Raw genomic sequence first — 22759 nt, 5'->3', positions numbered from 1 at the left:
TCTTTCTACCATCTTAGAGGTACAAAGCTGCCACTTCAGCAAGGTAGGACTTTATCCTTTGCCAGCCACACTTCCAGTCAGCTGCATTTTGCCATTGCCACACTAGCAGCACACCTACTGGTGTGGAGGTCTGGCAGGGAAGGAAGCAGGTTCTTGTGCTTTGGTTGATAATATCTGCCTCATAAAGCAGTGATTCTCCCAATGTGGGCTTGGCCTGGAAAAGGTGTCAATACATGGGTGGATTTTTATGTTTGATGTTTTATTGTGTTTTTATATTAGATGGAAGGCGCCCAGAGTGGTTGGGGCAACCCAGTCAGATGGGAAGGGTACAAATTATTATTATTATTATTATTATTATTATTAGTATTAGTATTAGTATTATTAATGCTAGAAGAGCTTTTAGAGGATTCTCCCTGGATTTGTGAGGATGGCTGCTTCCCCTCTGACTGCTTTGATGATCTGCTTTGTTCTAATGGTGTTCTCCTATATATGGTTTTAGGACAGAGATAGCCAGTGTGATGCCTTCCAGATATTGTAGACTACAGTAGTTATAATCTCTTACCATTTGTGCCGTGTAGCTGTGGCTGATGGGAGTTGGAGTCCAAAACTTTTGGAGGCCACCACATTGCCTGCTCCTGTTTTAGGAAGTATCAGATATGGCTTGCTATCTTTTCTAATGCTAGTAATCAGTTAGTTCCGCAGTCCACAGATTTTTGTGAACACCAGCAATTTGCATGTACTTGATCGTAGGCAAGGATCTCCGCACACCCAGATGTGGAACAGACTTAATAATGCTGGATTTGGGGTGGGGATAGAATACAGAATAAGCTCACGAGGGTGGCATAAGCTCAAGATTTGGGAGACACTGGCATAGGACTTGAGAGGCTATTGAAAATGAGTGGTTCGTCTGCTCTTATTGTCAGGCATTAATCAGATTTCAGTGGGGCAAGTTTTAAGTATAGTGTGTCAAAGTAGCAAATCTGTAGGAATATGTCCAAAATGATGTGCTTAGAAAACTGTTGAAAAGTAGATGCTCTTAATGGTTAATCTGAAGAATGCTTAGGTGCACTGCTTCATGGGTTGTTAAGTTTAAGTGATATGCTGATCTTGTTGGACCATATGCTGACTGGGCTTGTCTAGGAGACTGTGGAACTAAAAGGTTACAGATTAATTAGGCCGTAACCTGTGCTGTATATTGCTGAAAACAACACTGCTTTGTTGTTATGTTGGCTACTGCAGCAGCTTGCATCATTCATAGATTCCTCCTCCTTCAGAAGTAAGAGTGCATAAAATGTATGATTCCATGAACAGTGTGTTTGTTTGATTTAATATATCTCATTTTGTAGTAAGAAAAGGCTCTCAAAATGGCTTGCATAAGATTTGCACAATATAGTCGCATTATAGAATCACAGTATTTTGAAGTACAGTCCAGGTTTTTAATTTTATTGTTCCCTTCAGAAACTACAGTAAACATGTCTAAATAAAACATTGGGCTAGATGGAATTAGCATCAAGAGTTAGAACAAATGAGCCTACCAGCCTATGTCCTTGGCTTCTTATGTTCCCATTTTATACATGCATTGGAAGTTGGATGGGGAGAATTATGTTTGGTCTGCATTTCAGAGTGAACCAGCCTATTTTGCCATACTTGCACTGATACATGAATCAGAACATTGCATACTTTGCCATATTTTGCAGGGCAGTTGTGGTTCAGAAAAATATACACAGAATGCATATTGTCAATGCATTTTAGTGCAGTTTTTTTATTATAAAAAAGAATGGATTTGTGATTGAATACATATGAAAGTGATACTGACTGGAAAAGACTGATCTTTCAATCACTAATTGAAAGGCGCTCAAGGCAGGCATCCAAAACTAAGCAGATCTGGATCTGGTTGGTGCCTGGATGGGAGACCATTTGAAATCTGATGTGTTCATTATTTTTTAATTATTATTCATTTCATTTGTGAACACTTCCCATGACACACCCCAAAGCAATTTACAATACAGTAAAAACATATGGAGCAATTGCTTGTATTAAACACACCAGAACAGTTACATGTATAAAACTTTTATAATAAAAGCAATTAAAACCTTATATATAAAAACAATTTAAAGCACCAGCAGATACATAAAAGCAATTTACATCCAATACAGGCAGAACCTGGCAGCAGCAGAAGCTGGGAGAGAGACATGCTTGATTTCTGCTAGAATCCAAGCCTGTGACTATGGGAAAAACAAGAAATTTTGGAGTGTTGTTAATGCTGTAAGCCTCTCCAGCTTATGTTCAGGTTCTATATATGAGTAAATAAAGGAAATACCCTAAAGACACCGCAGTCTCTGCTGTCTCTTATTTCCAGGAAACCAAACCTTGGGTAAGTGCATGTAACCCCTGCCTGGAATCTCTCATTGCTTGAAAATTAGGGTAGTATATAATAGTATTTTCTTCTTTTTCTTCATTTTAATGTATCTATATGGGTTTTTGGTTGGTTGGTTGGTTGTAAGTTGCTTTGAGATGCCTTTGGCAATAAATAGTGGCTAATCACTTTTTTTAAAAGAAAAAATACAGATACCAAAAGGAAAAAGTCTTCTCTTAGATGACTTTTTGAAAAATGAATGCCTTGTATGTATGTCATACACGGAAAAAAGATGGGATATAAATAATGTACTCTCCAAATCACAGTAAACACAGCCACATTATCTCAGTATATAGCCTTAATTTTGTGTTCAGGTGAAGATGCCAAGTTATATGCACCCTTCATACTCCTAAAAACATCTGGCTTGTTGTCTTCTTTTTGGTATTATGAGAACCTTTCTGACAGAAAAAAGTGTTTATCCAGAAATTTAGTCAAAACTTAGAAATGTATGCTGTTGATTGGTGTGATGTGGCCTAAATGTTACTACACCAAAGAGACACCTACCTGCTTGCATATGAATGAAAAGTTGGGTAAGTGTCTAATAGAAGGGCACAGCTTTTTGTTTGTTGACCTTCTCACATGGAAACATAGATACTTACAGTGGTTATAGAATAGAAAATCCTTTTCTGCTTACAATATGAATTACTTTAACAGCAGGAAATAATAATAAACTGAAAGGGGAAAAGTTGGCTTGATTTTGAAGCAACTGTTCTATTACTTCAAAGTGGCATAAGTTGTTTAAGATGCTGAAACAGCCATTTATAAATCTGAAGCAAGTGTAGACATGCAGTCTTCTTCCAGACAAATTATATTCATTCATGTTCTTAAGGTTGAAGATGAAATTTAGAGACCACACAACCAGCCTGTGTTTAGCTTTTGTGTTGAAAGATGCCAAATACTTAAAAGTGCAGCGTTTCCATAGGCAGAGTTTCTTTTGTACTTGCAGACGATGGAGCCTCAAATTCCAGAGGCATTACATGGGTAGTTTTAATGAATTAGTGTCTGGTTTTCCTGCAGCTGATGTGACAAGCAGCTTTATAAGCTGCTTCCCATCGATCCCTGCTTTCCAGCTCTTTTGTGTCTTCTGCTTGGAGGAAAACGATGAAGAGCTTGGTTTCTACAGTAACTACTGCCTGCAGGCAGATTTCTTTCAGGGTTCCTTTCAGTCTGTGCAAGGATGCTGTGTTTGGTTTCTTTAGAGCTCTTTTCTTTGGTAGCCTTGGAGGTTTAAATTTTATATGGTTTAATGTTGCAAACTATGGTAGGATTTGTAATTGCAAGTGACGTATGTTTTCCAGAAGTGGCTTCAATTGGTGTTAGTTGCTCTTGGCCTGAAATTATTTTTATTGAAAAATTGGTATATGCTAAACTTGTGGGGTGTCGTGCTTGTAAAAATACATATAGCGTAGGGAGGAAATTTGGTCCAGTTTATGGAGGAGTTGGTTGTCCATCTTAATTTCAGTCTAAATAAGAACTCTTTTGGATCACTCCAACTCTCCATCTGGTCCAGCATTCTGCTTCCAGAGGCCAGGTGTTTCTAGGAAGCTCACAGTTAGGGCTTCAGTTAGGGCTACCCTTCCCTGCTGCCTGTCCTCAACATCTGGTATAGTGCCTCTGAACCTGAGTCTGTTTGCTTGTCATAGAATCATAGAATTGTAGAGTTGGAAGTGACCCTGAGGGTCATCTAGCCCAACCCCCTGCAATGCATGAATGGTCCCCCATCCCATTTGAAACCATTCACAACCCTGCTGGCTTTGCAAATGTGCTAGTAGCTTTATTGTTGCACCACTAGGAAAATATAGCTAATATCTTTTAATAGACTTCACTTCCGTTATTTTGTCTTAATTCCCTTTTAAAGCCATCTGACACAGTATTAAAGGTAAAGGGACCCCTGACCATTGGGTCCAGTCGTGACCGACTCTGGGGTTGCGGCGCTCATCTCGCTTTATTGGCCGAGGGAGCCGGCGTACAGCTTCCGGGTCATGTGGCCAGCATGACTAAGCCGCTTCTGGTGAACCAGAGCAGCGCACGGAAACGCCATTTACCTTCCCGCTGGAGCGGTACCTATTTATCTACTTGCACTTTGATGTGCTTTCGAACTGCTAGGTTGGCAGGAGCAGGGACTGTGCAATGGGAGCTCACCCCGTCACAGGGATTCGAACCACCAACCTTCTGATCGGCAAGTCCTAGGCTCTGTGGTTTAACCCACAGCACCACCTGTGTCCCGACACAGTATTACTATTGCCATAGTTAAGCACTGTGAAAAGCACTGTCATCCATCTTGAACCTACCCTGATTCACTGAGTAACCCAGAGTTCTAGTACTATGAGAAGGAGATTTGGGGTGGGGGTGAGGTATGCTTTTCATTATTTGTTACCTTCATAGGTGTTCCAATCACTGGGTTGTTTTGGTTTCTGATTTCTGTACCTTTGTAACTGTGTAATGTATGTTGGAGATATCCTTTGAAATATTCAGATAAGAAAGCTATTTTGTGTGAATGTGTATGTATTTATATTATTGACTAATGTGGATAACAATTAATTATAGCTTTAACAAACTAGGTCTATGTCCATGAAAGAGCAGATTTCAAAATGTATCAGGAATAAAGATTACAGTATTTCTATACAGTTATTTCTTCCTCCACCTCCATGACATTCAACTGTTTGAAGCAGCCCCTGGTTGTCAGAGTTATCTCAGCTGAACAAGTTGGTTGTAATCCTGCCATACTGTAGGATCACAACTTGCACACATTTAACCTGCACAATCACAGTTCTATGCTCTTGGCAGCTGGCCAGCTGATATCACACAAATTAAATGCATGCGAGGTGGAGAGTTTAAAAGCTGTTTGCTTGCTGAGTTTTCCTGCGTGGAAAGAGCTTTTAATTTCTCAACCTTGGACTCTGGGAAACTCTTGTGTGGGCTATGGATGCTTTTGCGATATCTCAGGTGAGATCTCACACTGGCTCTAGCAGGTAAGATTTTTCATGTAGAAGTGGTTCTAGGGGGTTGTTCTGACTAGACGTGATTTCAGTTTTACACACTACTCATCCACCCAGAATATAACATACACACCCCAAGACACTACGTACTGCATTTTGAAGAGTTCTTGAGGTTTTTAATGCATGCCCTTTTATGAAGTATGGATCATTTCCTAACCAATTTTAGGTCAGTGTAGGACTAAGGCTTTTGATTCAAACCTATCTTTTCATAATACTATGCTATTTCTGTGAATGCTAGTTTTGGTCTTTATATGTGTGTTCAGTTCTCTGTGTTAAGACTTTTTAAAAACTGCAAATAGTAATTGCTCATTTTGTAACCTGAAATAACACTTTACAATTAACATTTTATTAGGGTAAAGTAATACTGATGAAATTATGCAAATAATAAAAATTTATACTCTTCCAATTAATAAGTGCATTTTGTTTTTATTTTGCAGATGTACATTCAGGTTTCCCAGCACAAACATCAAGATAACATTTACAGCTTTATCCAATGAAAAAAGAGAAAAACAGGAGTCCCCGCAGTCCCCAGTGAAACCTGTGCAACCCCAGATCTCTCCCCTAACAATAAACATTCCAGACAACATGGCTCACCTGATCAGCCCTCTCCCTTCTCCCACAGGAACCATCAGGTATTTAGACATTGTGATACTGCATGCACAATTAATATAGGACCACAGAATTTAATATGAAGTATACATCACTTGAAGTTTTCATTTGTGCAATAAAACTTGCTCAGCTTGACCTGGGAATAAACTGTAGACTTGCACCTTCTCTTCAGCCACCTAATTGTGCTGGTCTTACTTGAATTTACAGTACTATGGATCGCTCAAGGCCAAACTAGAGGTGATGGTTTCAGACATTGTGGGTTTGCCTCAATTATATATGCAGTAGGTGAGAGAGGATGCCCTTTGCTTACCTTGATAGTACGCCAATGGGGCAAGACAGTACCATGGAAAGCTCCAAGTGAGCAAACTAACCACAAAAGCTAGGATTGAACTAAATCCTTTTATGTCTGCCGATCAGCTTCCAAAGCACTTTCCTTTCCTTAAGGTGTAGAAGACCTTAAAGCAGCAGGACTCTTAGCTTGAAGCCCAGCATTCTTCCTTCTCCACTCATAACACTTTTCTCTGGGCTAACTGCCTGTAGTGATGGGTGGGCCAACATGGTGATTTGGGTTCCTGTCATGAAGAGAGTTACTTCCTTGGGTGGGTTCAGGCTTTTGAGTTTCAGGCTCTGGAGAATCCAAGCCAAGTATTTCTCATTCAAGGGTGCAAGATCTAAACCACTGTGGCCTGGGCCAGTCTCCAGCACCTTTCCTTTTGGTGCTGCTAGTTTGATGGATTAGGAAGACGCTAACAAGAGTGTGGGTCCTGACAGATGGTTCAATTTTAAGAGGAAGAGAGGCATTCTGGTGAGTGGTCTGAATACCTTCCAAGATCACTTAACTTCCTGCAGCCACTACTCTCCAGTGCTTTTTCTCCCAGCCAGGCTTGCTTCTGCTACTAGAGCCTGGCTGAGAGAACAATTTGAATGGTTGAGAGTAGGGAGTTTTAACGGTGGATGTGGATGGAAGGTTCTGCAGTTCCCACTCACACGCCCCCTTTGCTCCTAAACTACATGATTGGGGGAAGTCTGCATGTAAAAGGAGAGGTCTGCTGCTGTTGTGTCTAGTTTGGCTTTCAATATGTGAGTGTTTAGAAATTGTCAGACTTGGAACATTTTGTGAACCAATGATTCATACCTGCTGGGATTCCTGGGAACATTAGATTGAGTTTAAGAACCATGATAAATGTTGGCTATGTAGTAACCTAATAGCTGGTTTTATATGGGTGGTGGGCATGCTCAAAGTCACTTAACAACATGGACCATCTCTCTAATAAGCCATCTTTATTTATTTTGTTTGAAGCTTATGCATATATTGTTGAGTTGTATTGATAATTCAGTTAATTAAAATGTGGGGAAACTCATCTGATATTTTTTATATCAGCTATTTTTTTTGCCTCCAATAAGTGCTCTCTCTCTAGTAAGGAATGGTTGACTAAGATATGAAAAATTGCTGAGACGAAAAGTCTTAACATCGCAAATGCAAATATGGGGGGGGGGCCAAAGGTGTTTCTGTTTATATAATGGTCAGCCAACACCTCACAAACAGGTGTTTCTGTTGTGTTCACTATCTTAATCGCTATGAATTCAGTTAAGCAAACTGCATGAGTCAAACGACACAACTGAACTTCTCCGTCTTCCCTGTACCCCCAAATCTACTCTGGAGATATGAGGGGGAAGCACATGGGGGAGGAACGGAAGGGAAATTCCACTGTGTCATTCTGTTTAAGCAGTGACTTAGTTGGATGCAATGCAATGCTGTGTTTTATGGTAACACTTTCAAAAAGAAAATACTAAAATAAAAAGTATTAGATTAAGAAAAGTATTAGTTCCAGCTTGCATGTCCTTCTTGTTTTTGTTCTGTGGGATTTCTCAGTGTCCCTGACCCTCAGTGCCTTCTCCAGTTGGAGGTTGGGTTGGGATGTGGGAAAATGTCTGCCACATCCCTGCCCTGGGTAGGTTTTGAAACCCTAAAGTAGTAGAAGGGGATGAGATGGCAGAGGACTCTGGTTCCTTGCAAGAGCTGAAAGTGATTGCTTGTATGGTCTTGATCCTTTTTGAGCGTTCACTTGGAACACTTGCAAATAATTGATCTCTTTTGGGGAGAAAAGTTGGGTATGCAGGCATCTCTAATTGCAATTTAACTAAATCATTTTACCAAGGATGCAAAGGCAATTTGGATGTCATTTGCAAAATATTTTAAGCAGCTAGAATGTGCAGAGTACATTTAAGAATATTTAAGTTGGTTTTGCACCACAAAGGTGGCAAAACTGACCTGAGCTGAGACTTGGGAATCATGATTTGTGTGTAGTAGTATGTTCAGTGAAAAATGTGTGTGGTTGATTTTAACTCAGACTGCAGTGTATACATAACAGGTAATGAATCAAAATTCTTCTGTAGATCTATTACAGTTGTCTTTGTGTTGCCTAGCGTATGTGGGCTGTATCCAATGAAGTCATTGACCTTAAAGGATCATCTCTGTTCATGCAGTAGAATTTCCCCTCCCTTTCCTTTCCCCATGTGCTTATGTGCACACCTTTTCTGGGTTTTTTCCCAACCCTCCAGAGCAGATTGTAGGGAGGAGAGGGAGGACGTTTCAACTTTATAGCATTAAAAATAGTATTCAAAATAAGTTCGAAAACATTACAAGGCTTTTCAGCTTTACAGCATTAAAAATAATAGTCATGGCTGCTTTGAGAACAATTTAGGAAAGGCACTACATTATAAATGCTGAAATCTAAAGAATTGTCCATGCAGCATTCTGTGCACATGCTGTGACTTTTGTGTGTGTTCCCAACTCCCCTTCTTACCACAATCTCTCATCACTGCCCTGCCCCCGAAAAAGCTACTCCTGGAGGTCATGGGGAGCTGAAATGGCAGTGAGGTTCTGTAGCTAAAATGAGAATCACACAGTGTGGTTGCTTACAGGCACCCTGGAGTTTTATTTTAAATTAGCTTTTTGTGCATGTGTTATTTTTGGGAAATTATAATACATTACACATTTTATTCCAGTTGCTTTGTCAAAATAAAGCATGTCCAGCAGCTTCTGAGGCACATAAATATAAAATCACATTGGTTGATTCTTGGTATCAAAACAAACATTCGTCCATGCAAATTCTTTCCTATCAGAACAAAACATAAACAACATATCTCAAGAGAAGCAATTGTGACCATATAATCTTTCTCAAGGGAGAACTGACTAGAACTTCTGTGTGTTACCCTGCACATTTATATGAACAAGGTAAAAGGAAGACCCAGAGATGCCAATATTTTTCATGGAATTTTTTCCCCCAATGGTGATACCAAACGTCTGTGTTTAAAGACTCAAAATGCATTAATTATGAAAGATCAAGGGTAAATCAGGCTTTTAAGATTCCTCCTTACAGTATCTTCACAGTACTGATTGGAGCTGCATAAATTATTGACTCCAACTATATTACCAGATAAGATTTATATTAAAAACTAAGCTAAATTGGCTAAGGTAAGTTTAAATTGGCTGACTAAAATGTGCCCATATTAAATGGGCAGCACATGTAAAAATAATAATTATATATAAGTACTTAAAAAAAACCAACCACCTACACATGGCAGGCACCATCTTAGAAAAAGCATTCATTTTCTTTGTTTAACATAAAAAGAATTAATATTCTAAGACATTATCTGCTATGACATGCACATGCATCATCAAATGGCTTTTTGTTCTCTTCAAAACTATTTGTTGTCATAGACAAATTTAATTAATTTAAAATTGCATGCTGTTAATTTCTTTTTAATTGGGTGGAGGCCCTATTGAGAACCTGTAGGCAAGGGTCAAAATTTATTTGAATCCCTCCTCCTTTTGCACACAGGAACTTTTAAGCTTTCCACTCCATTAAGTCTCAGCCTCCACCCAGAAAATCCCATCCAAAGGCTGAAGATCCTTTGGAGCAGAATCTCACGAGGGACTGTTGTCAATGGAGATACTGCCTTTCCCCCTGCACATGAAAGGAAGCTCTTTCCACTCACACATGTAGATAGTGTGTTTGGATCTCACCATAGCGTTTGCTGAAATGGAAGATGGAGCCATTATGTGGGCTTATTCTCCAGCTAATAGCTGGGTTGGCAATAGCTGACTGTTGTCTGGATAGTGATCCTGTTCAGGGGTGGGTATGTCTTTGTCATGCAGGTGCTTTTCTAAAGCTGATTTGTTTATCAGTTGTACATTTTAGAAGCTACATAGTCAACATTTTGAATGCTTTTTAAAAATAAGTTCATTCTGAAAACTTCCACAAATAAAGTCAATAGTTTGAAATGCTGAAATAGGCCCATAAGCCAGTACTATTGTGGGCATGCAGCAAAACAGACTTCTTAACAACAGTAGCTCAGGAGTCAGTTGGTTCCCTTTTCTCCACAGGTTGATCTTTAGTCTCTGTTGTATTATCCGATCTAACAAAGTTTTTGATATTGTTCATTGTGAAGAATAAACAAATTATATGTTTACTTATATCATCCTTTTTTGAAATCTTTTGTATTGGTTTACTGCCCTTCTTACCATAGCCCACTATATCCTGAAGAGGATTTAGATCACTGTAGCATTTCTTTTGTAACTGGTGTGCATTACTGGTGTGTCCTCAGCTACCTCAAATCTAAACTACTGAAGACAGGGAAATGCACCTAAAACAATTCTTTGCATTCCTAAGGTTACCATCCTGAATGTAGTTCCTCATTTGATCTGACTGTAGTCACTGGACACATGTGAGAGATTTGCCTACGTGTACAGATATCTATTCCAAACTAATATGTGACAGTTGGCACCTATATGCAACCACTTCCATATTTAACAAGCAATCCTGGCATCTAGTAAGATTGCCAGATTACAGCCTGGAGACTCTTCTGTCTCTTTATAGTCTTGCAGCCATGCAGGAGGATGCAGCTGTGGCATTAAAAACCAGCATTTGGACCACTTTACCGCTAAAACAATAATTACCTCCCTCCCTCAACCTGTCAAGCCTCCCATGTGCTGTTGGAAGATGTTGCTTGAAGGCCTCGCAGCTTCCAAGTTGAAACGAAGGCTGGCTGCTCTTCACACTTGCTAGAGGGCAGCACCACACCTTTTGAAAAACTAGGTAGAATCAAACATTTCTTGACCTTAAGAGGGATTGTTTTCTCTATATTGAGAGCATGTGAGACTTCTGCCAAGATGTTAACTTTTTCCTAATCTAATAGTAACAGGAAAGTAAAGCCTGCTTCTTCCCATATGTCACTCACTACTGCCTTCATTGGTGAGTGACCCCTCTCTTTTCCCCTCAAAAAGAGCATTCAGATTTGTGCTGTAACCACTGTTTACATGGAGTATTTTCATCAAGGCATCAGTGAATTGGCAAATTTAGCCTCTATCTCTTTTTCCAAGCACTATGTCCTATAAGAGAAACTGGATTTGACAGTGTGATCTTTTTACCCAGGCTTTGTCAAGGCTCTGCGTCTCACCACATTGAATTTTGTACTCTATGAGTTTCAACTGAGCAGTTTCTTCTGCAACTGTACTTGTCCTACTTGTGTAGTTCTACATTTTGAGATACCACATCCTTGTTTAAGGCTTGTCCATCCATTTTCATATATACTATTGTAGACACAAGTAAAGCACTAGACTCTGAAGAACAGTTTTCTAAAAATGTTTACTTGTAAGTTCAATTCCGTTAGAGAAACATCACATTCATAAAATAGTGGTTAATGTTATCTTTATGAAAGAGATCCCAGTGATTCCTTCCCCCATAACTACTAAAGTTCACAATGCTGAGAGACTTATAAGGGTTATTGTGGAAATGATTGCAGGTTCTTAATTGCATGATTTATTTTGTAACCAGGGGTGTTTGATACTTTTAATTAGTGGGTGGATAATGTATATACTCTTCCTATTCTACAGTGCTGCAAATTCCTGCCCATCTAGCCCTCGTGGTGCAGGTTCTTCAGGGTACAAAATGGGCCGTGTAATACCATCTGACCTACATCTAGTGGCTGACAATTCACAGTCAGAAAATGACAAAGAAGCATCTGGTGGAGATAGCCCAAAGGTAAGTTTGATTGGAATCAATATTGTACCATTGATTCTTGAGTTCTGTGTTACACTAATGGAAATGTATTGGTTGGAAAAAGCAAAAGTAGCAATAATAACTATATGTGGTTTAGTAGTTTGAAATAGAAAACAGCATGTATCCTGTATATCTGTGCTGTATTTAGTTTAGATGCTACGGAATGCTAAGAAAGTATCATAAAGCTAGAAGATTATACTTTCACAATTTTCTTTTTTTGTTGTCAAGTGATTTTCTAAAATATCTTTCAAATTATATCCATTCTGTGTGTTGGGATATTGAAAATGCTAAAGCCTATAAAAGTTAGTTTCAAAACGAAAAGGCATCAAATATGCAACCACAGAGTTAAAGGGGTCCTTGTAGGCAATGTAGTCCAACTCTCTGCTTGATGCAAGAAATCCAGAGCTAGAACATCCTCAACAGATGGCTGTCTAGCTTTTGCTTGGAGACCTTCAGTGAAGAAAAGCCCACTACCCCTCCTAGATCTGCCCACTTGGAGCAATAGAGAGCAAGTCTTTGTCCTCTTCTGTGTGACAGCCATTCAGGTATTTGAATGGGTGCTATCTTGTTACCCCTCAGCTCTCTCTTTTCCGGTCTAAACATGCCAAGTTCTTTCAACCTTTCTTTATAATAATAGGACTTGTTTTCCAAAGCAGCAGCTGTATTTGTTGCCTTCCTCTGAACTCATTCCAATATAATAATAATAATAATAATAATAATAATAATAATAATAATAATAATTTTTTATTTATACCCCGCCTTCCCAAGCCAAGGCCGGGCTCAGAGCGGCTTACAAGCAATAATAAAAACAAGATGAATGATTACAACTTAAAAACAAAAATAAAATACAACATTAAAATAATGGAACATTAAAATATTAAAATGTAGCCTCATCGCAGGAGAAGGAAAAGAAAGAAAGAGGAGGGGGAAAAAAGAGAGAGAGAGAGGGAGGGAGGGAATCAAATTGGCTCCAAGCCAAAGGCCAGGCGGAACAACTCTGTCTTACAGGCCCTGCGGAAAGAAATCAGATCCTGCAGGGCCCTGGTCTCATGAGGCAGAGCGTTCCACCAGGCGGGAGCCAGAGTTGAAAAGGCCCTGGCTCTGGTTGAAGCCAATCTAACTTCTTTAGGGCCTGGGACCACTAGGGTGTTATTATTTATGGACCTTGAGGCTCTCCGTGGGGCATACCAGGAGAGGCGGTCCCGTAGGTACGAGGGTCCTAGGCCGTGAAGGGCTTTAAAGGTCAAAAGCAGCACCTTAAATCTGACCCTGTACTCCACCGGGAGCCAGTGCAGCTTGAAAAGCACTGGGTGAATATGCTCCCATGGCAGAGACCCCGTGAGGAGCCTTGCTGCAGCATTCTGTACCCGCTGGAGTTTCTGGGACAGCTTCAAGGGCAGCCCCGCATAGAGCGAATTACAGTAGTCAAGCCTGGAGATGACCGTCGCATGGATCACTGTGGCCAGGTCGGGGCGGGAAAGGTAATGTCTATATATCATGGGAAGTCACTGTTCTGAGCACTTCTGTACTGGATCATTCATTCATTCATATTTTAAAAACATCTCAGTACACCATAGTAATGTAGTTTAAAGTTGTGGGTGCTGTATTGACAAGCTTGAGTGTGTGCACGCTATTGGAATTTTGATGTCTGGAAACCATCCTATGAGGAATGCTTAAAAGAGCTGGATCTGTTTAGCCAAGAAAAGAGAAGATAGCAGTTTTCAATATTTGAAGGACTGTCATGCAGAAGATGGAGCAGACCTGTTCTCTGTTGCTCTAGAGGGCACTACTGCAAACAATCGATGGAAACTGCAGGGAAGTAGAATGCAACTAAACATTGCAGAAACTTTCTACTGGCGAGCACTATCTGATCATGGAATAGAACTGTCTGAAGAGGGCTTTTATTTGCAGGAAGTTTTTAAGCAGAGACTTGATGGTCAGCTGCCAGCTATGCTATAATGTAGTTTTATCCTACGTTAAGTGGGGGTTGATTTCCAAGGTATCTTCCAGTTTTGTGATTAATATGGATATGGTGTTCCACTTGAGGTTGAATAATAATAGTGCAGAATAATATGGAATGATTACTTTCCATGACTTGGAAACTATGGAAACTATTAATGCAGCATATATTCACATTAGCCTTTTTTGTATCACACTGTTGACTCAAGTTCCACTTGTGATCAACATCAGTCCCAACTCTCAAACACATAATATCTCCCAATGCAAATCTATTCCAGAATTGTCTGATATTTTCAAGCTTTATTGTAATACACAACTGATGTATTTCTTACGTTACTGAATGGATAAGCTGCTGTAGAAAACTTTACTGTATTCATTTTCATCTTCTTTTATAGGATGACTCAAAGCCACCTTATTCCTATGCACAACTAATAGTACAAGCAATTACGATGGCACCTGATAAGCAACTTACACTAAATGGAATTTATACGCACATAACTAAAAACTATCCTTACTACAGGACAGCAGACAAGGGCTGGCAGGTAAACATAACTAGTATTGTTTTAAGTAAAATAAACAGAAAAAGACTTAGTTTACTTCAGCCACTGACTTCACAGCCCCCCTCCTGCCCTGGTTATATGTTTAACTTTGTGAAATAGGTTTTTAGAGCTTTGAAAATGATTAGCTGTTTCAGTAACCTAAAATGGTACACTGGTTCTTTCAGTAAAACTAACTCTTTTCCCATGACCCTTTTCCACATAGAAAGGTTAGTAATGGATGTATTTTGGGGGAGATGAGGGTTTTTCAAAAGTGTAATTGAGAAGTGAGAAATCCTTAAATGTCTGGTAGTGGAATGTTATTTATTCATTTATTTCATAAAATTTATTCATCGCTTGATTGTAAAAAACCTCAAAGCAGTTTAAGTAAGAGTCACAAATTCTGTGCCAACTTCTCCAAATGCTATTTCCAGAAACCCCCAAACTGGATTACTTATCTTCTTCATCTAATAAAACCAACTTGAACATGTGCTTTTGTTTTTATAATGTAGTCTGTTGGCAGCTATTGTAAGGTTGCAGAACTTGGGATATTCCAGTATAGAATTTTTAAGGAGGAGGAAAAAAGAGGACATGGAATGGGAGAGAAACAGTGAAGTTTGAGGAGAATTCTTTATTACCAAAATCCTTGGTCATCCTCATGTATTTGTTCATGCCTGAACAGCATATGTTGCCTGAATATTCCCAAGCTTTTTAAAAGGAAAATTCATGTTTTGGTTATTAAGAAACTAGAAGGCATTGTTCAGTACATCCTAGGAGTGTAATGTGAAGAGCTTGAAAGATCAAGTCATGGAAGGCCACCAGAATGTCAAATGAATTTTCAGCATGTAAAATTTAAAACTGCTGTATTGAAGTATTTCAGGTGACAGAAGGTAAAAATACAGTTGAAGCACCAGGAAAAGGCAAAACCGTGTGTTAAAGAGGGAGAAACTGCAAGACCTGAAAATCTAATAAATATGTGGGGCTATGTAGTGATAGTTCCACCGCTGAAAAAGTTGGTTATGATGAAAGGGTGACTGCTGTCAAATGAGTATGTGGCGACTGGTTTCACAAGGAACGGAAACCTTTGCATTAGGCCATATTCCTGCTTGATACTGAAGAGATGGATGATTTCTATATATTTTTTATATTCCATAGAATTCAATTCGTCACAATCTCTCTCTGAATCGTTATTTCATCAAAGTACCACGTTCCCAGGAAGAACCAGGCAAAGGCTCCTTCTGGAGGATAGACCCTGCCTCTGAAAGCAAATTAATAGAGCAGGCTTTTAGGAAAAGGCGGCCGAGAGGAGTACCTTGCTTTAGAACCCCACTGGGACCTCTCTCTTCTAGGTAAGGAATCAAAGTTGGGGGTTTAAAAATACACTTTCAGAGGCTTCACCTTAAGTGTGACTTGTTCTGCTGGGCACAGGGTAACCGCAGTCCTAAGCAATCACAATGTTCTTAGAGCTAGATGTATAACAATTATAAAGGACTTTTCCTAAATAGAGAACGGGTGTTGGTTGTGATTGACTGCACTAAGGAGCCATTAAAAGTTCTTCTTGAGGAGACTTGGTGGGTTTTGCTTCATACGAAGGATCTGTTGCCATTTTGGGGGCTTGAAATCCCTCCCCCTCCAAAGTTTAGGCTGGCTAGTAATGTTGTTCCTTCTCAGTTTTAGCCCTTTCGAGTGCATTGCATTTCTCAGTTACCACAAAACAATAGCTGTGGAGGGCTAGATTCACACAGTGCAGGTAATGTAGTGTCACAAGAATCGACTTTCACACATTGAATGTTGTCAGTTTGCATTATTAACACAACACCTGCCATGCTGCCCTCTTGCTCCACAGTTGCTGCTCAGGGATAATGCTTCTTTCCCTTCAATCTTTTGATTGCATTTTTTTAAACCATTGGCTTGCCCCATGGCTTGAGCCTTTTGGAGAAGTATCCATTTACCTTTTGGACCTAACCCACTCTGCTTAAATCTGGGTGTGTATAATACATTATATAATATTTTAAATGGGTGACACCCAGCCACGATCCCCCAATTGTCCAATGAATTCTGCTTGTGCAATGGGACTTATTTCACCCCCCCTCCCCCGAAAATCTTCTCTTGCTCTACAGGGATTGCATTGGTGGTGCAGGGGGTAGAAACCTAAGCACAGATTTTGAAAGTTTTTCTTAAGAGCTTCATGTGTTAACATCATTTAACTAAAATTCATAGTGGCTAGGCATGCATTTCCGAATAGAACATGAACAGTTAGTAGCTTCCTAATAGGGAGAATACTCTGGTGCTGCTTAAACCAAGGTGGAAATAACAGAAATATAAATTTTTAACAGTTCCATTCATTCTTTAGGCATTGTCTCAAAAATGATGTATCTAAAAATATTTAAAGCAGATCCTGTGTGTTAGAGAAGTAGGGAAACCCAAGGAGAACGTATATGGCAGAGTAACAAAGATCAAGGTATTTGAGTTAGGGAATTCCATACCTTTGGATTGTCTAGGGTGCCCGTGTGCCTGCCAGTGTCTGCTTTGGTGCTCACAAAGGGGCTTCAGCACATTGAACCTCTAAATTGAGGCATGTGGAATAACTCATTCATTTTTATTGACATTTGTTTCAATGCCCCCACATCCTACTCCTTGTTCTGTGCTACTATAGCAACCATAGTCTGCTTTTGAATTACCTCTGCAAAAGTCTGCGAAGTCAGGAATTGGTAGTACTTCTCAACGAGCTCCTCCTTGTGGAAAGTATATGTATTAAATGGTTTTTGAGGCTGACTACTCATCGTAGCTGTCAATTCTCAATCTGAAAGTGGCTGCTTTTGTTCTTCATTTGCAGAAGTGCCCCAGCTTCCCCTAATCACTCTGGAGTGTTATCTGCTCACTCGAGTGGTGTGCAGACCCCAGAGAGCCTGTCAAGGGAAGGGTCACCTGTCCCAATGGAACCTGAGCCGAGTACTATCCAGCCAAAATTAGCAGTAATACAAGAAGCACGATTTGCACAGAGTGCCCCAGGTGAAATATTCATATAGTGTTCATGTATGTGTTCATGCATATTAAAACTGTACCAAACTAATGGAAAGTATAATGTAGGCTTCACTTCAAAAGCCAAGTTTGTTTGCAGAAAGAAATTATGAATGAAAATTAAAAATATAAGTACTCTATGCTTTGTGAAGGGCTAATAGGACACCCTTTTCCATTCCAAATACTTTAAAGATTTGTGAGTTGGGGTTGAAATGGAATTGTCATGCTGAAATTATGACAATTGATGGTGCTGGGTGGGGTTGATGGAAGTTGGGAGTCCAACAGCTTCTGGATTTCCCCAACGCTCTGTTAGGAGGTCTCCAAAGGGGAAAGCAAACCAAATTGTTTCATAGGAGCACAGAGATTACATTGGTGACCTCCTGCAAAATGTGCTCAGCCACTGAACTACGGATCTACAACACTTACACTTGAAATGTAGTTATGTAATCTGGCTTTTTAAAAAATTCAAGTAAACAATATGTTCATAGACTTTTGGAAAGTGGATGATTTAACTAATTTCCCCCCTTTGCCTTTTTTTGATAGGATCACCCTTATCTAGCCAGCCCGTTTTAATTACTGTACAGAGGCAGCTACCACAAACTATGAAACCTGTCACATACACTGTTGCAACTCCTGTGACAACATCAACATCCCAGCAGCCTGTAGTACAGACAGTTCATGTTGTTCATCAGATCCCAGCTGTGTCTGTCACAAATGTGACTGGATTAGCACCAGCAAATACTTTCACTGTAGCTGGACAAGCCGTGGTCACACAGGCAGCAATGGTGGCCCAACCTAAGGGAGAACCTCAAGAGAACGGAGACCACAATGAAACGAAAGGTGAGAATTTGGTTCCAGTTCCCCTTGGAAGTAATACAGTCCAAATATGTTTTGTATTTGTTGCAAGTAGAGAAAACAACTACATAATACTGATTTCCCTTAAGAAGTGCTAATTTTGATGCTTTAACCATGAATCATTCAGTGCTTTCAAACTTTGATTCTAAGAGATTTTTATTTTTATTCCCACCCCAGTTAAAGTGGAGCCTATACCTGCCGTTAGCCATACAACCATAGGAGCTGCTAGTCGGATCATTCAGACATCTCAGACGGCACCTTTACAGACGGTTACTCTAGTGCAACAGACACCTCTAGGTCAACACCAGCTACCAATAAAAACTGTAACTCAGAATGGAACACATATAGTACCCATCACCACAGCAATTCAAGGTCAGGCCAACACTGGTAAGTATTTGGAGTGATGTCTTTAGTGTCACAAGTTTTCTTTTGTCACATTGATGTCCAGTATCTGTGGATTCTTGATTCTCAAAATTTTTACAGATTTGTGCTTAATTCTTTAGCTTATTTTGAGGTAACTACTACCTTGGAAAATTAAGGGGTTTTTTGTTTGTTTTTTAGTCTACATCCTTTCCCTTTCACGTTAAGTTAGGAACTGATCTATGATACAAAGAACTGTGTAACTGTGCTGTGCATTTGTATTTCTGGAGGAATAGCTCCCCATCCCAGATAGCAGTCAAATCAAAAGGATATTTCTGTTGAAAGTTAGGGAATTCTTCTATGGGAACCACCACTAGTTATGCTCAAGGCTTTGGGCATGCCTAAAGTAACTCTTTTGACCTCAGCATTCGTTTGATTCATGGTGTAATTAAGCTTTAGATATCTAAGCTTTAGATACAATCTTGGTATTCTTTTATTTATTTCCCCCCCCCCCCACATGCTGCCCTGAACCTTGAAAATGCAGTTCTTTACAATATATTATAGTTATTTAATCATGGTTTTTCCCCTGGTCGTTTCACAATCCTTTGGGACCATCTGCTCCCAGTAGAATATAGACTGCTATCCTATTCACACTTTCTGGCAGTAAGTTCCCTTTATCACAATAATATTTTTCTTCCTCTTTAGCCATAAGGTCAGCCACTGCAGATATTTTCACCCATGCAAGAACATCCTAGGGTCGTTCTCAAATGTGTGCTGCATCAAGCTTTCATGTAATACTGAAGCCATTCGTGGAATTGGGCTTCCTCTTGCCTTGCCTGCATTTAATGTCTCTCCATTTGTTTATTTTACAGCTGCTGCAAGTCCCCTACACATGTTAGCAACCCATGCATCTGCATCAGCTTCTCTTCCAACAAAACGTCAGAACGGAGACCAGTCTGATCAGCAAGAGTTGAAACGTATCAAAACCGAGGATGGAGAGAGCATAGTCATAGCTGTGAATGTTGAAACTCCACCTGTGGCAGTGAGTGAACAAGGCAGCCAGAACTAGGAACTTAAGAGGAATATTTCTTTTTAGAATGATGCTCCGTGGTGCCAAAAGGAGACATTGAAACACCTAAAAATATTGAACATGTTCTCACATGGTGGGGAAAGGGGCCCTGTGACTTCAACTTTCAGCACTGAGAAAAAAAACACAGGTGGCCTTAGAACTCCTTAATTTAAAAATCGAAACCAAACTGTCCAACATCTTGTTCCAGAGGCTGTGACCCCTTTCCCCCCACTCCTCCTTGCCGTTCTGAAGTGACTCTTTATAGATAAGGAGAGATACAAAAGTTGGAAGTCTGCAACTTTAAAAAGCTCTATTGGATTACTTTAAGGATTGAGTATTTCAGTATATCACAGCATGATAAGTACTTCATGTGACTGGATTTCAAACGATTGTATATTCCTCAAAGGGAACAGAGGCAAGGAGCCATTTCCTACATCTTGGCAGCTAGCCTTTCATAATGACCTACCCAATGCAGTTGTTGGTAGATATGCAGTATTTTGTTGTTCACATGTGGAATTAGAAATTTTTGATGTGTACTTTCATTTTATTTTCAAAATAATGGGGTCTTTGACATTTCAAATCACTCCATTTCTACTCCAGAAACTTTGGAATCACACAGTACTTTTCATGTGAAATTTTGTTTGGTAAAACTGAATGTAGGGTTTTTTAACCAATGGAATGATTTAATTTTGTCCTGTTAAAGTTCAGATAAAGCTACTTTGTTACATCTGCAAATTTTCATATTTTAGCAGTTGCCTGATAAAATTTAATCAGATTTTATTACCTTGTGTAGTGATCAAATGCTTCTTTGGGCTTGCATGTTACTGATTAGAAATACAGTGTAAATGAGCCGTTAACTGACGTTAAAGAACTGCTATGATGAATTTGACCAGAGCTGCACTTATCTGTTTCTCTTTCTTGCTACCTTTTGCTGTTTGTTACTTTGTGTTGACTTTGATTGTCCCTGGCTTATTTTTCCAGTCTAAAGTAAAACAAGAGTCTCGCTTAATATTGTGTATGTTTAAAATGGCAGACTGTTCTTCATTTAGAAAAGAGAAAATTCTTTATCACAAGTCCTTTTAAAAAGAGATAAAAAAACTTGTCAGAGGTATATCCAATATTTTTCAGCATAAGCGCCCACCAGTAGAAATTAATCTGATGAGTTTATCTTTAACTTTTGATGTCCTGCACAGACCTTCTGGGGTCTGCATTAAGAGTAGCTGTTGAGGTTTTCTAACAGTGGCTACCATACTATAATAAATGTGGTTTTTTTTAAAGTGTGTGTTCTGCAGTTGAACATTTTAAAGGATACTTCTCAGAGTTGTGATTGTAGAATCCATCTTACATTTCAGTACTGAACTAAAAGCTAAGACTGTTTTTTGTCTTTCATTCACATGCTGTCTTGTCCCTTCATATTAAGGTGAGTTAAAGGTAAAGACTGGCTTGAACCTTTGATTTGCCCTTTTTTGGCAATACCATTATTTATATATATTTTTTCATTTTGAGAAGAATCTGTATTTTCATGATGGACTGAAATGGCTTGGAATGGCTTATATTTAGTCAGTTTTTGAAAACTGTTTATCTGAAGACCAAATATGAGAAATCTGTACCAAGTATCATGTTAACCCCACACAGTAGAGCTGTCACAGTGTCAATCTGGATAATACATATTAAAAGATTATGAAAAAATGCTGTACACTAGCTGGATTTATAACAGCCACTATAAGCTGGGTAAAGCAAAAGAATTTATGTAACTGCAGCATTCTACTTTTTGTGCTGTGGTCACTTAATTTAGAAATAATTAAACTGAATTATTGGCAAAACATTTGGTTATAAACCTACTATTTCATGAGTATTAGGCAAACTGCTGCAAGTTTTTGAATAAAAAAATCTGGTGAAATTCTTAAGTCAGTCAAAATTTATTCACACTTGGAAGTTTTCTTATGCACCCAAAATAGTCAGTGTAGGACACAGAATCTTGGAACAAGATTTACATCGCCGTCCTATGCACATCTGTCAAAATGCCATGGTTCCAGGTAAGGATGCATAGAATGATAGCCTTCAATATAAGAATCTTAAAACTTACCTGCTGTTGACCTACCCCTTCTTCCATGGGCAGGGTACTCTAGTAATGCTTGCATTTCCATTCCATAAACTTGGTTAAGTAATGCTAAGCTATTTGAGCACTGGGGAAAGCTTAGATATAACTTTAAAGTGTCAAAATGCCAATTGCCAGGGCTCAGACAAGTGAAACAGGAGGGCATGAGTAGGATAGGCATTGGAAGTAATAACATAAACAAAGTATTACCAAATACAGAAATTATTTCCTACCCTGTCTGCCAATGGTGTCTTATCTTTGCTTGTCTTACTCACTTTCCCTTATTATATGTAATACGTGAAGCTTTTACTTCAGTCACCTTTGTAAACAAGTAATTGCACAAAAAATACTAGGATTTCATTGAAGTGTATATTATGGCTCTCTGACATAGCAGCTGTCTCCTTGTGTGACTGCTACTTGAGACTGGTGCTGATGTCTTTTGCAGAAGAAAATTTAATACAAGTCCATTTTAGGTTTCCGAACACACTTGGACCAAGTGGGCAATTGCCTGGATGAAATAGCTAATGCAAAATCAGTCTTCCCACCCCCCGGAGCAATTTGAGTCACATGAGCAAATGCCTGCTAGTTATATCAACATCTGGGTTTATATATTTCCCCAACGGTGTTGCACAGAAAAGGAGCTCTGGGTAATTTCTGAGCAGCATGGCACCGTCTTTTACCATATCAATGTTGCAGTTAGCTGATGTACCTACTAGTGTTTGGATTATACTACCATTACTACAGTTGCTAAAAGTTGTTTCTGCACTGAGCA

At 39.3% G+C, this 22759-nt stretch overlaps 1 protein-coding gene across 2 annotated transcripts in view; it reads left to right on the top strand.

Moving 5' to 3' along the window:
* Positions 1–21789, top strand: part of FOXK2 (forkhead box K2) — a 31440-nt gene extending 9651 nt beyond the window's left edge. Inside the window, exons 2-9 of one of the 2 annotated variants that reach the window (XM_083725839.1) lie at positions 5853–6047; positions 11924–12071; positions 14444–14590; positions 15740–15933; positions 17421–17596; positions 18149–18445; positions 18638–18832; positions 19693–21789. In XM_083725839.1, the coding sequence (XP_083581965.1) occupies positions 5853–6047; positions 11924–12071; positions 14444–14590; positions 15740–15933; positions 17421–17596; positions 18149–18445; positions 18638–18832; positions 19693–19889 (1549 nt within the window). In that variant the 3' untranslated portion in view covers positions 19890–21789. Of the gene's footprint in view, positions 1–5852; positions 6048–11923; positions 12072–14443; positions 14591–15739; positions 15934–17420; positions 17597–18148; positions 18446–18637; positions 18848–19692 lie in introns of both variants that reach the window. The other variant, XM_083725838.1, reaches the window with a different exon arrangement.
* Positions 21790–22759: the final 970 nt, after the last annotated feature.

The sequence above is a fragment of the Podarcis gaigeae genome, assembly GCF_964106915.1.
Source record: "Podarcis gaigeae genome assembly, chromosome: 2".
Taxonomy (NCBI): Eukaryota; Metazoa; Chordata; class Lepidosauria; order Squamata; family Lacertidae; genus Podarcis; species Podarcis gaigeae.
This window is presented reverse-complemented; position numbering and strand designations above follow the sequence as displayed.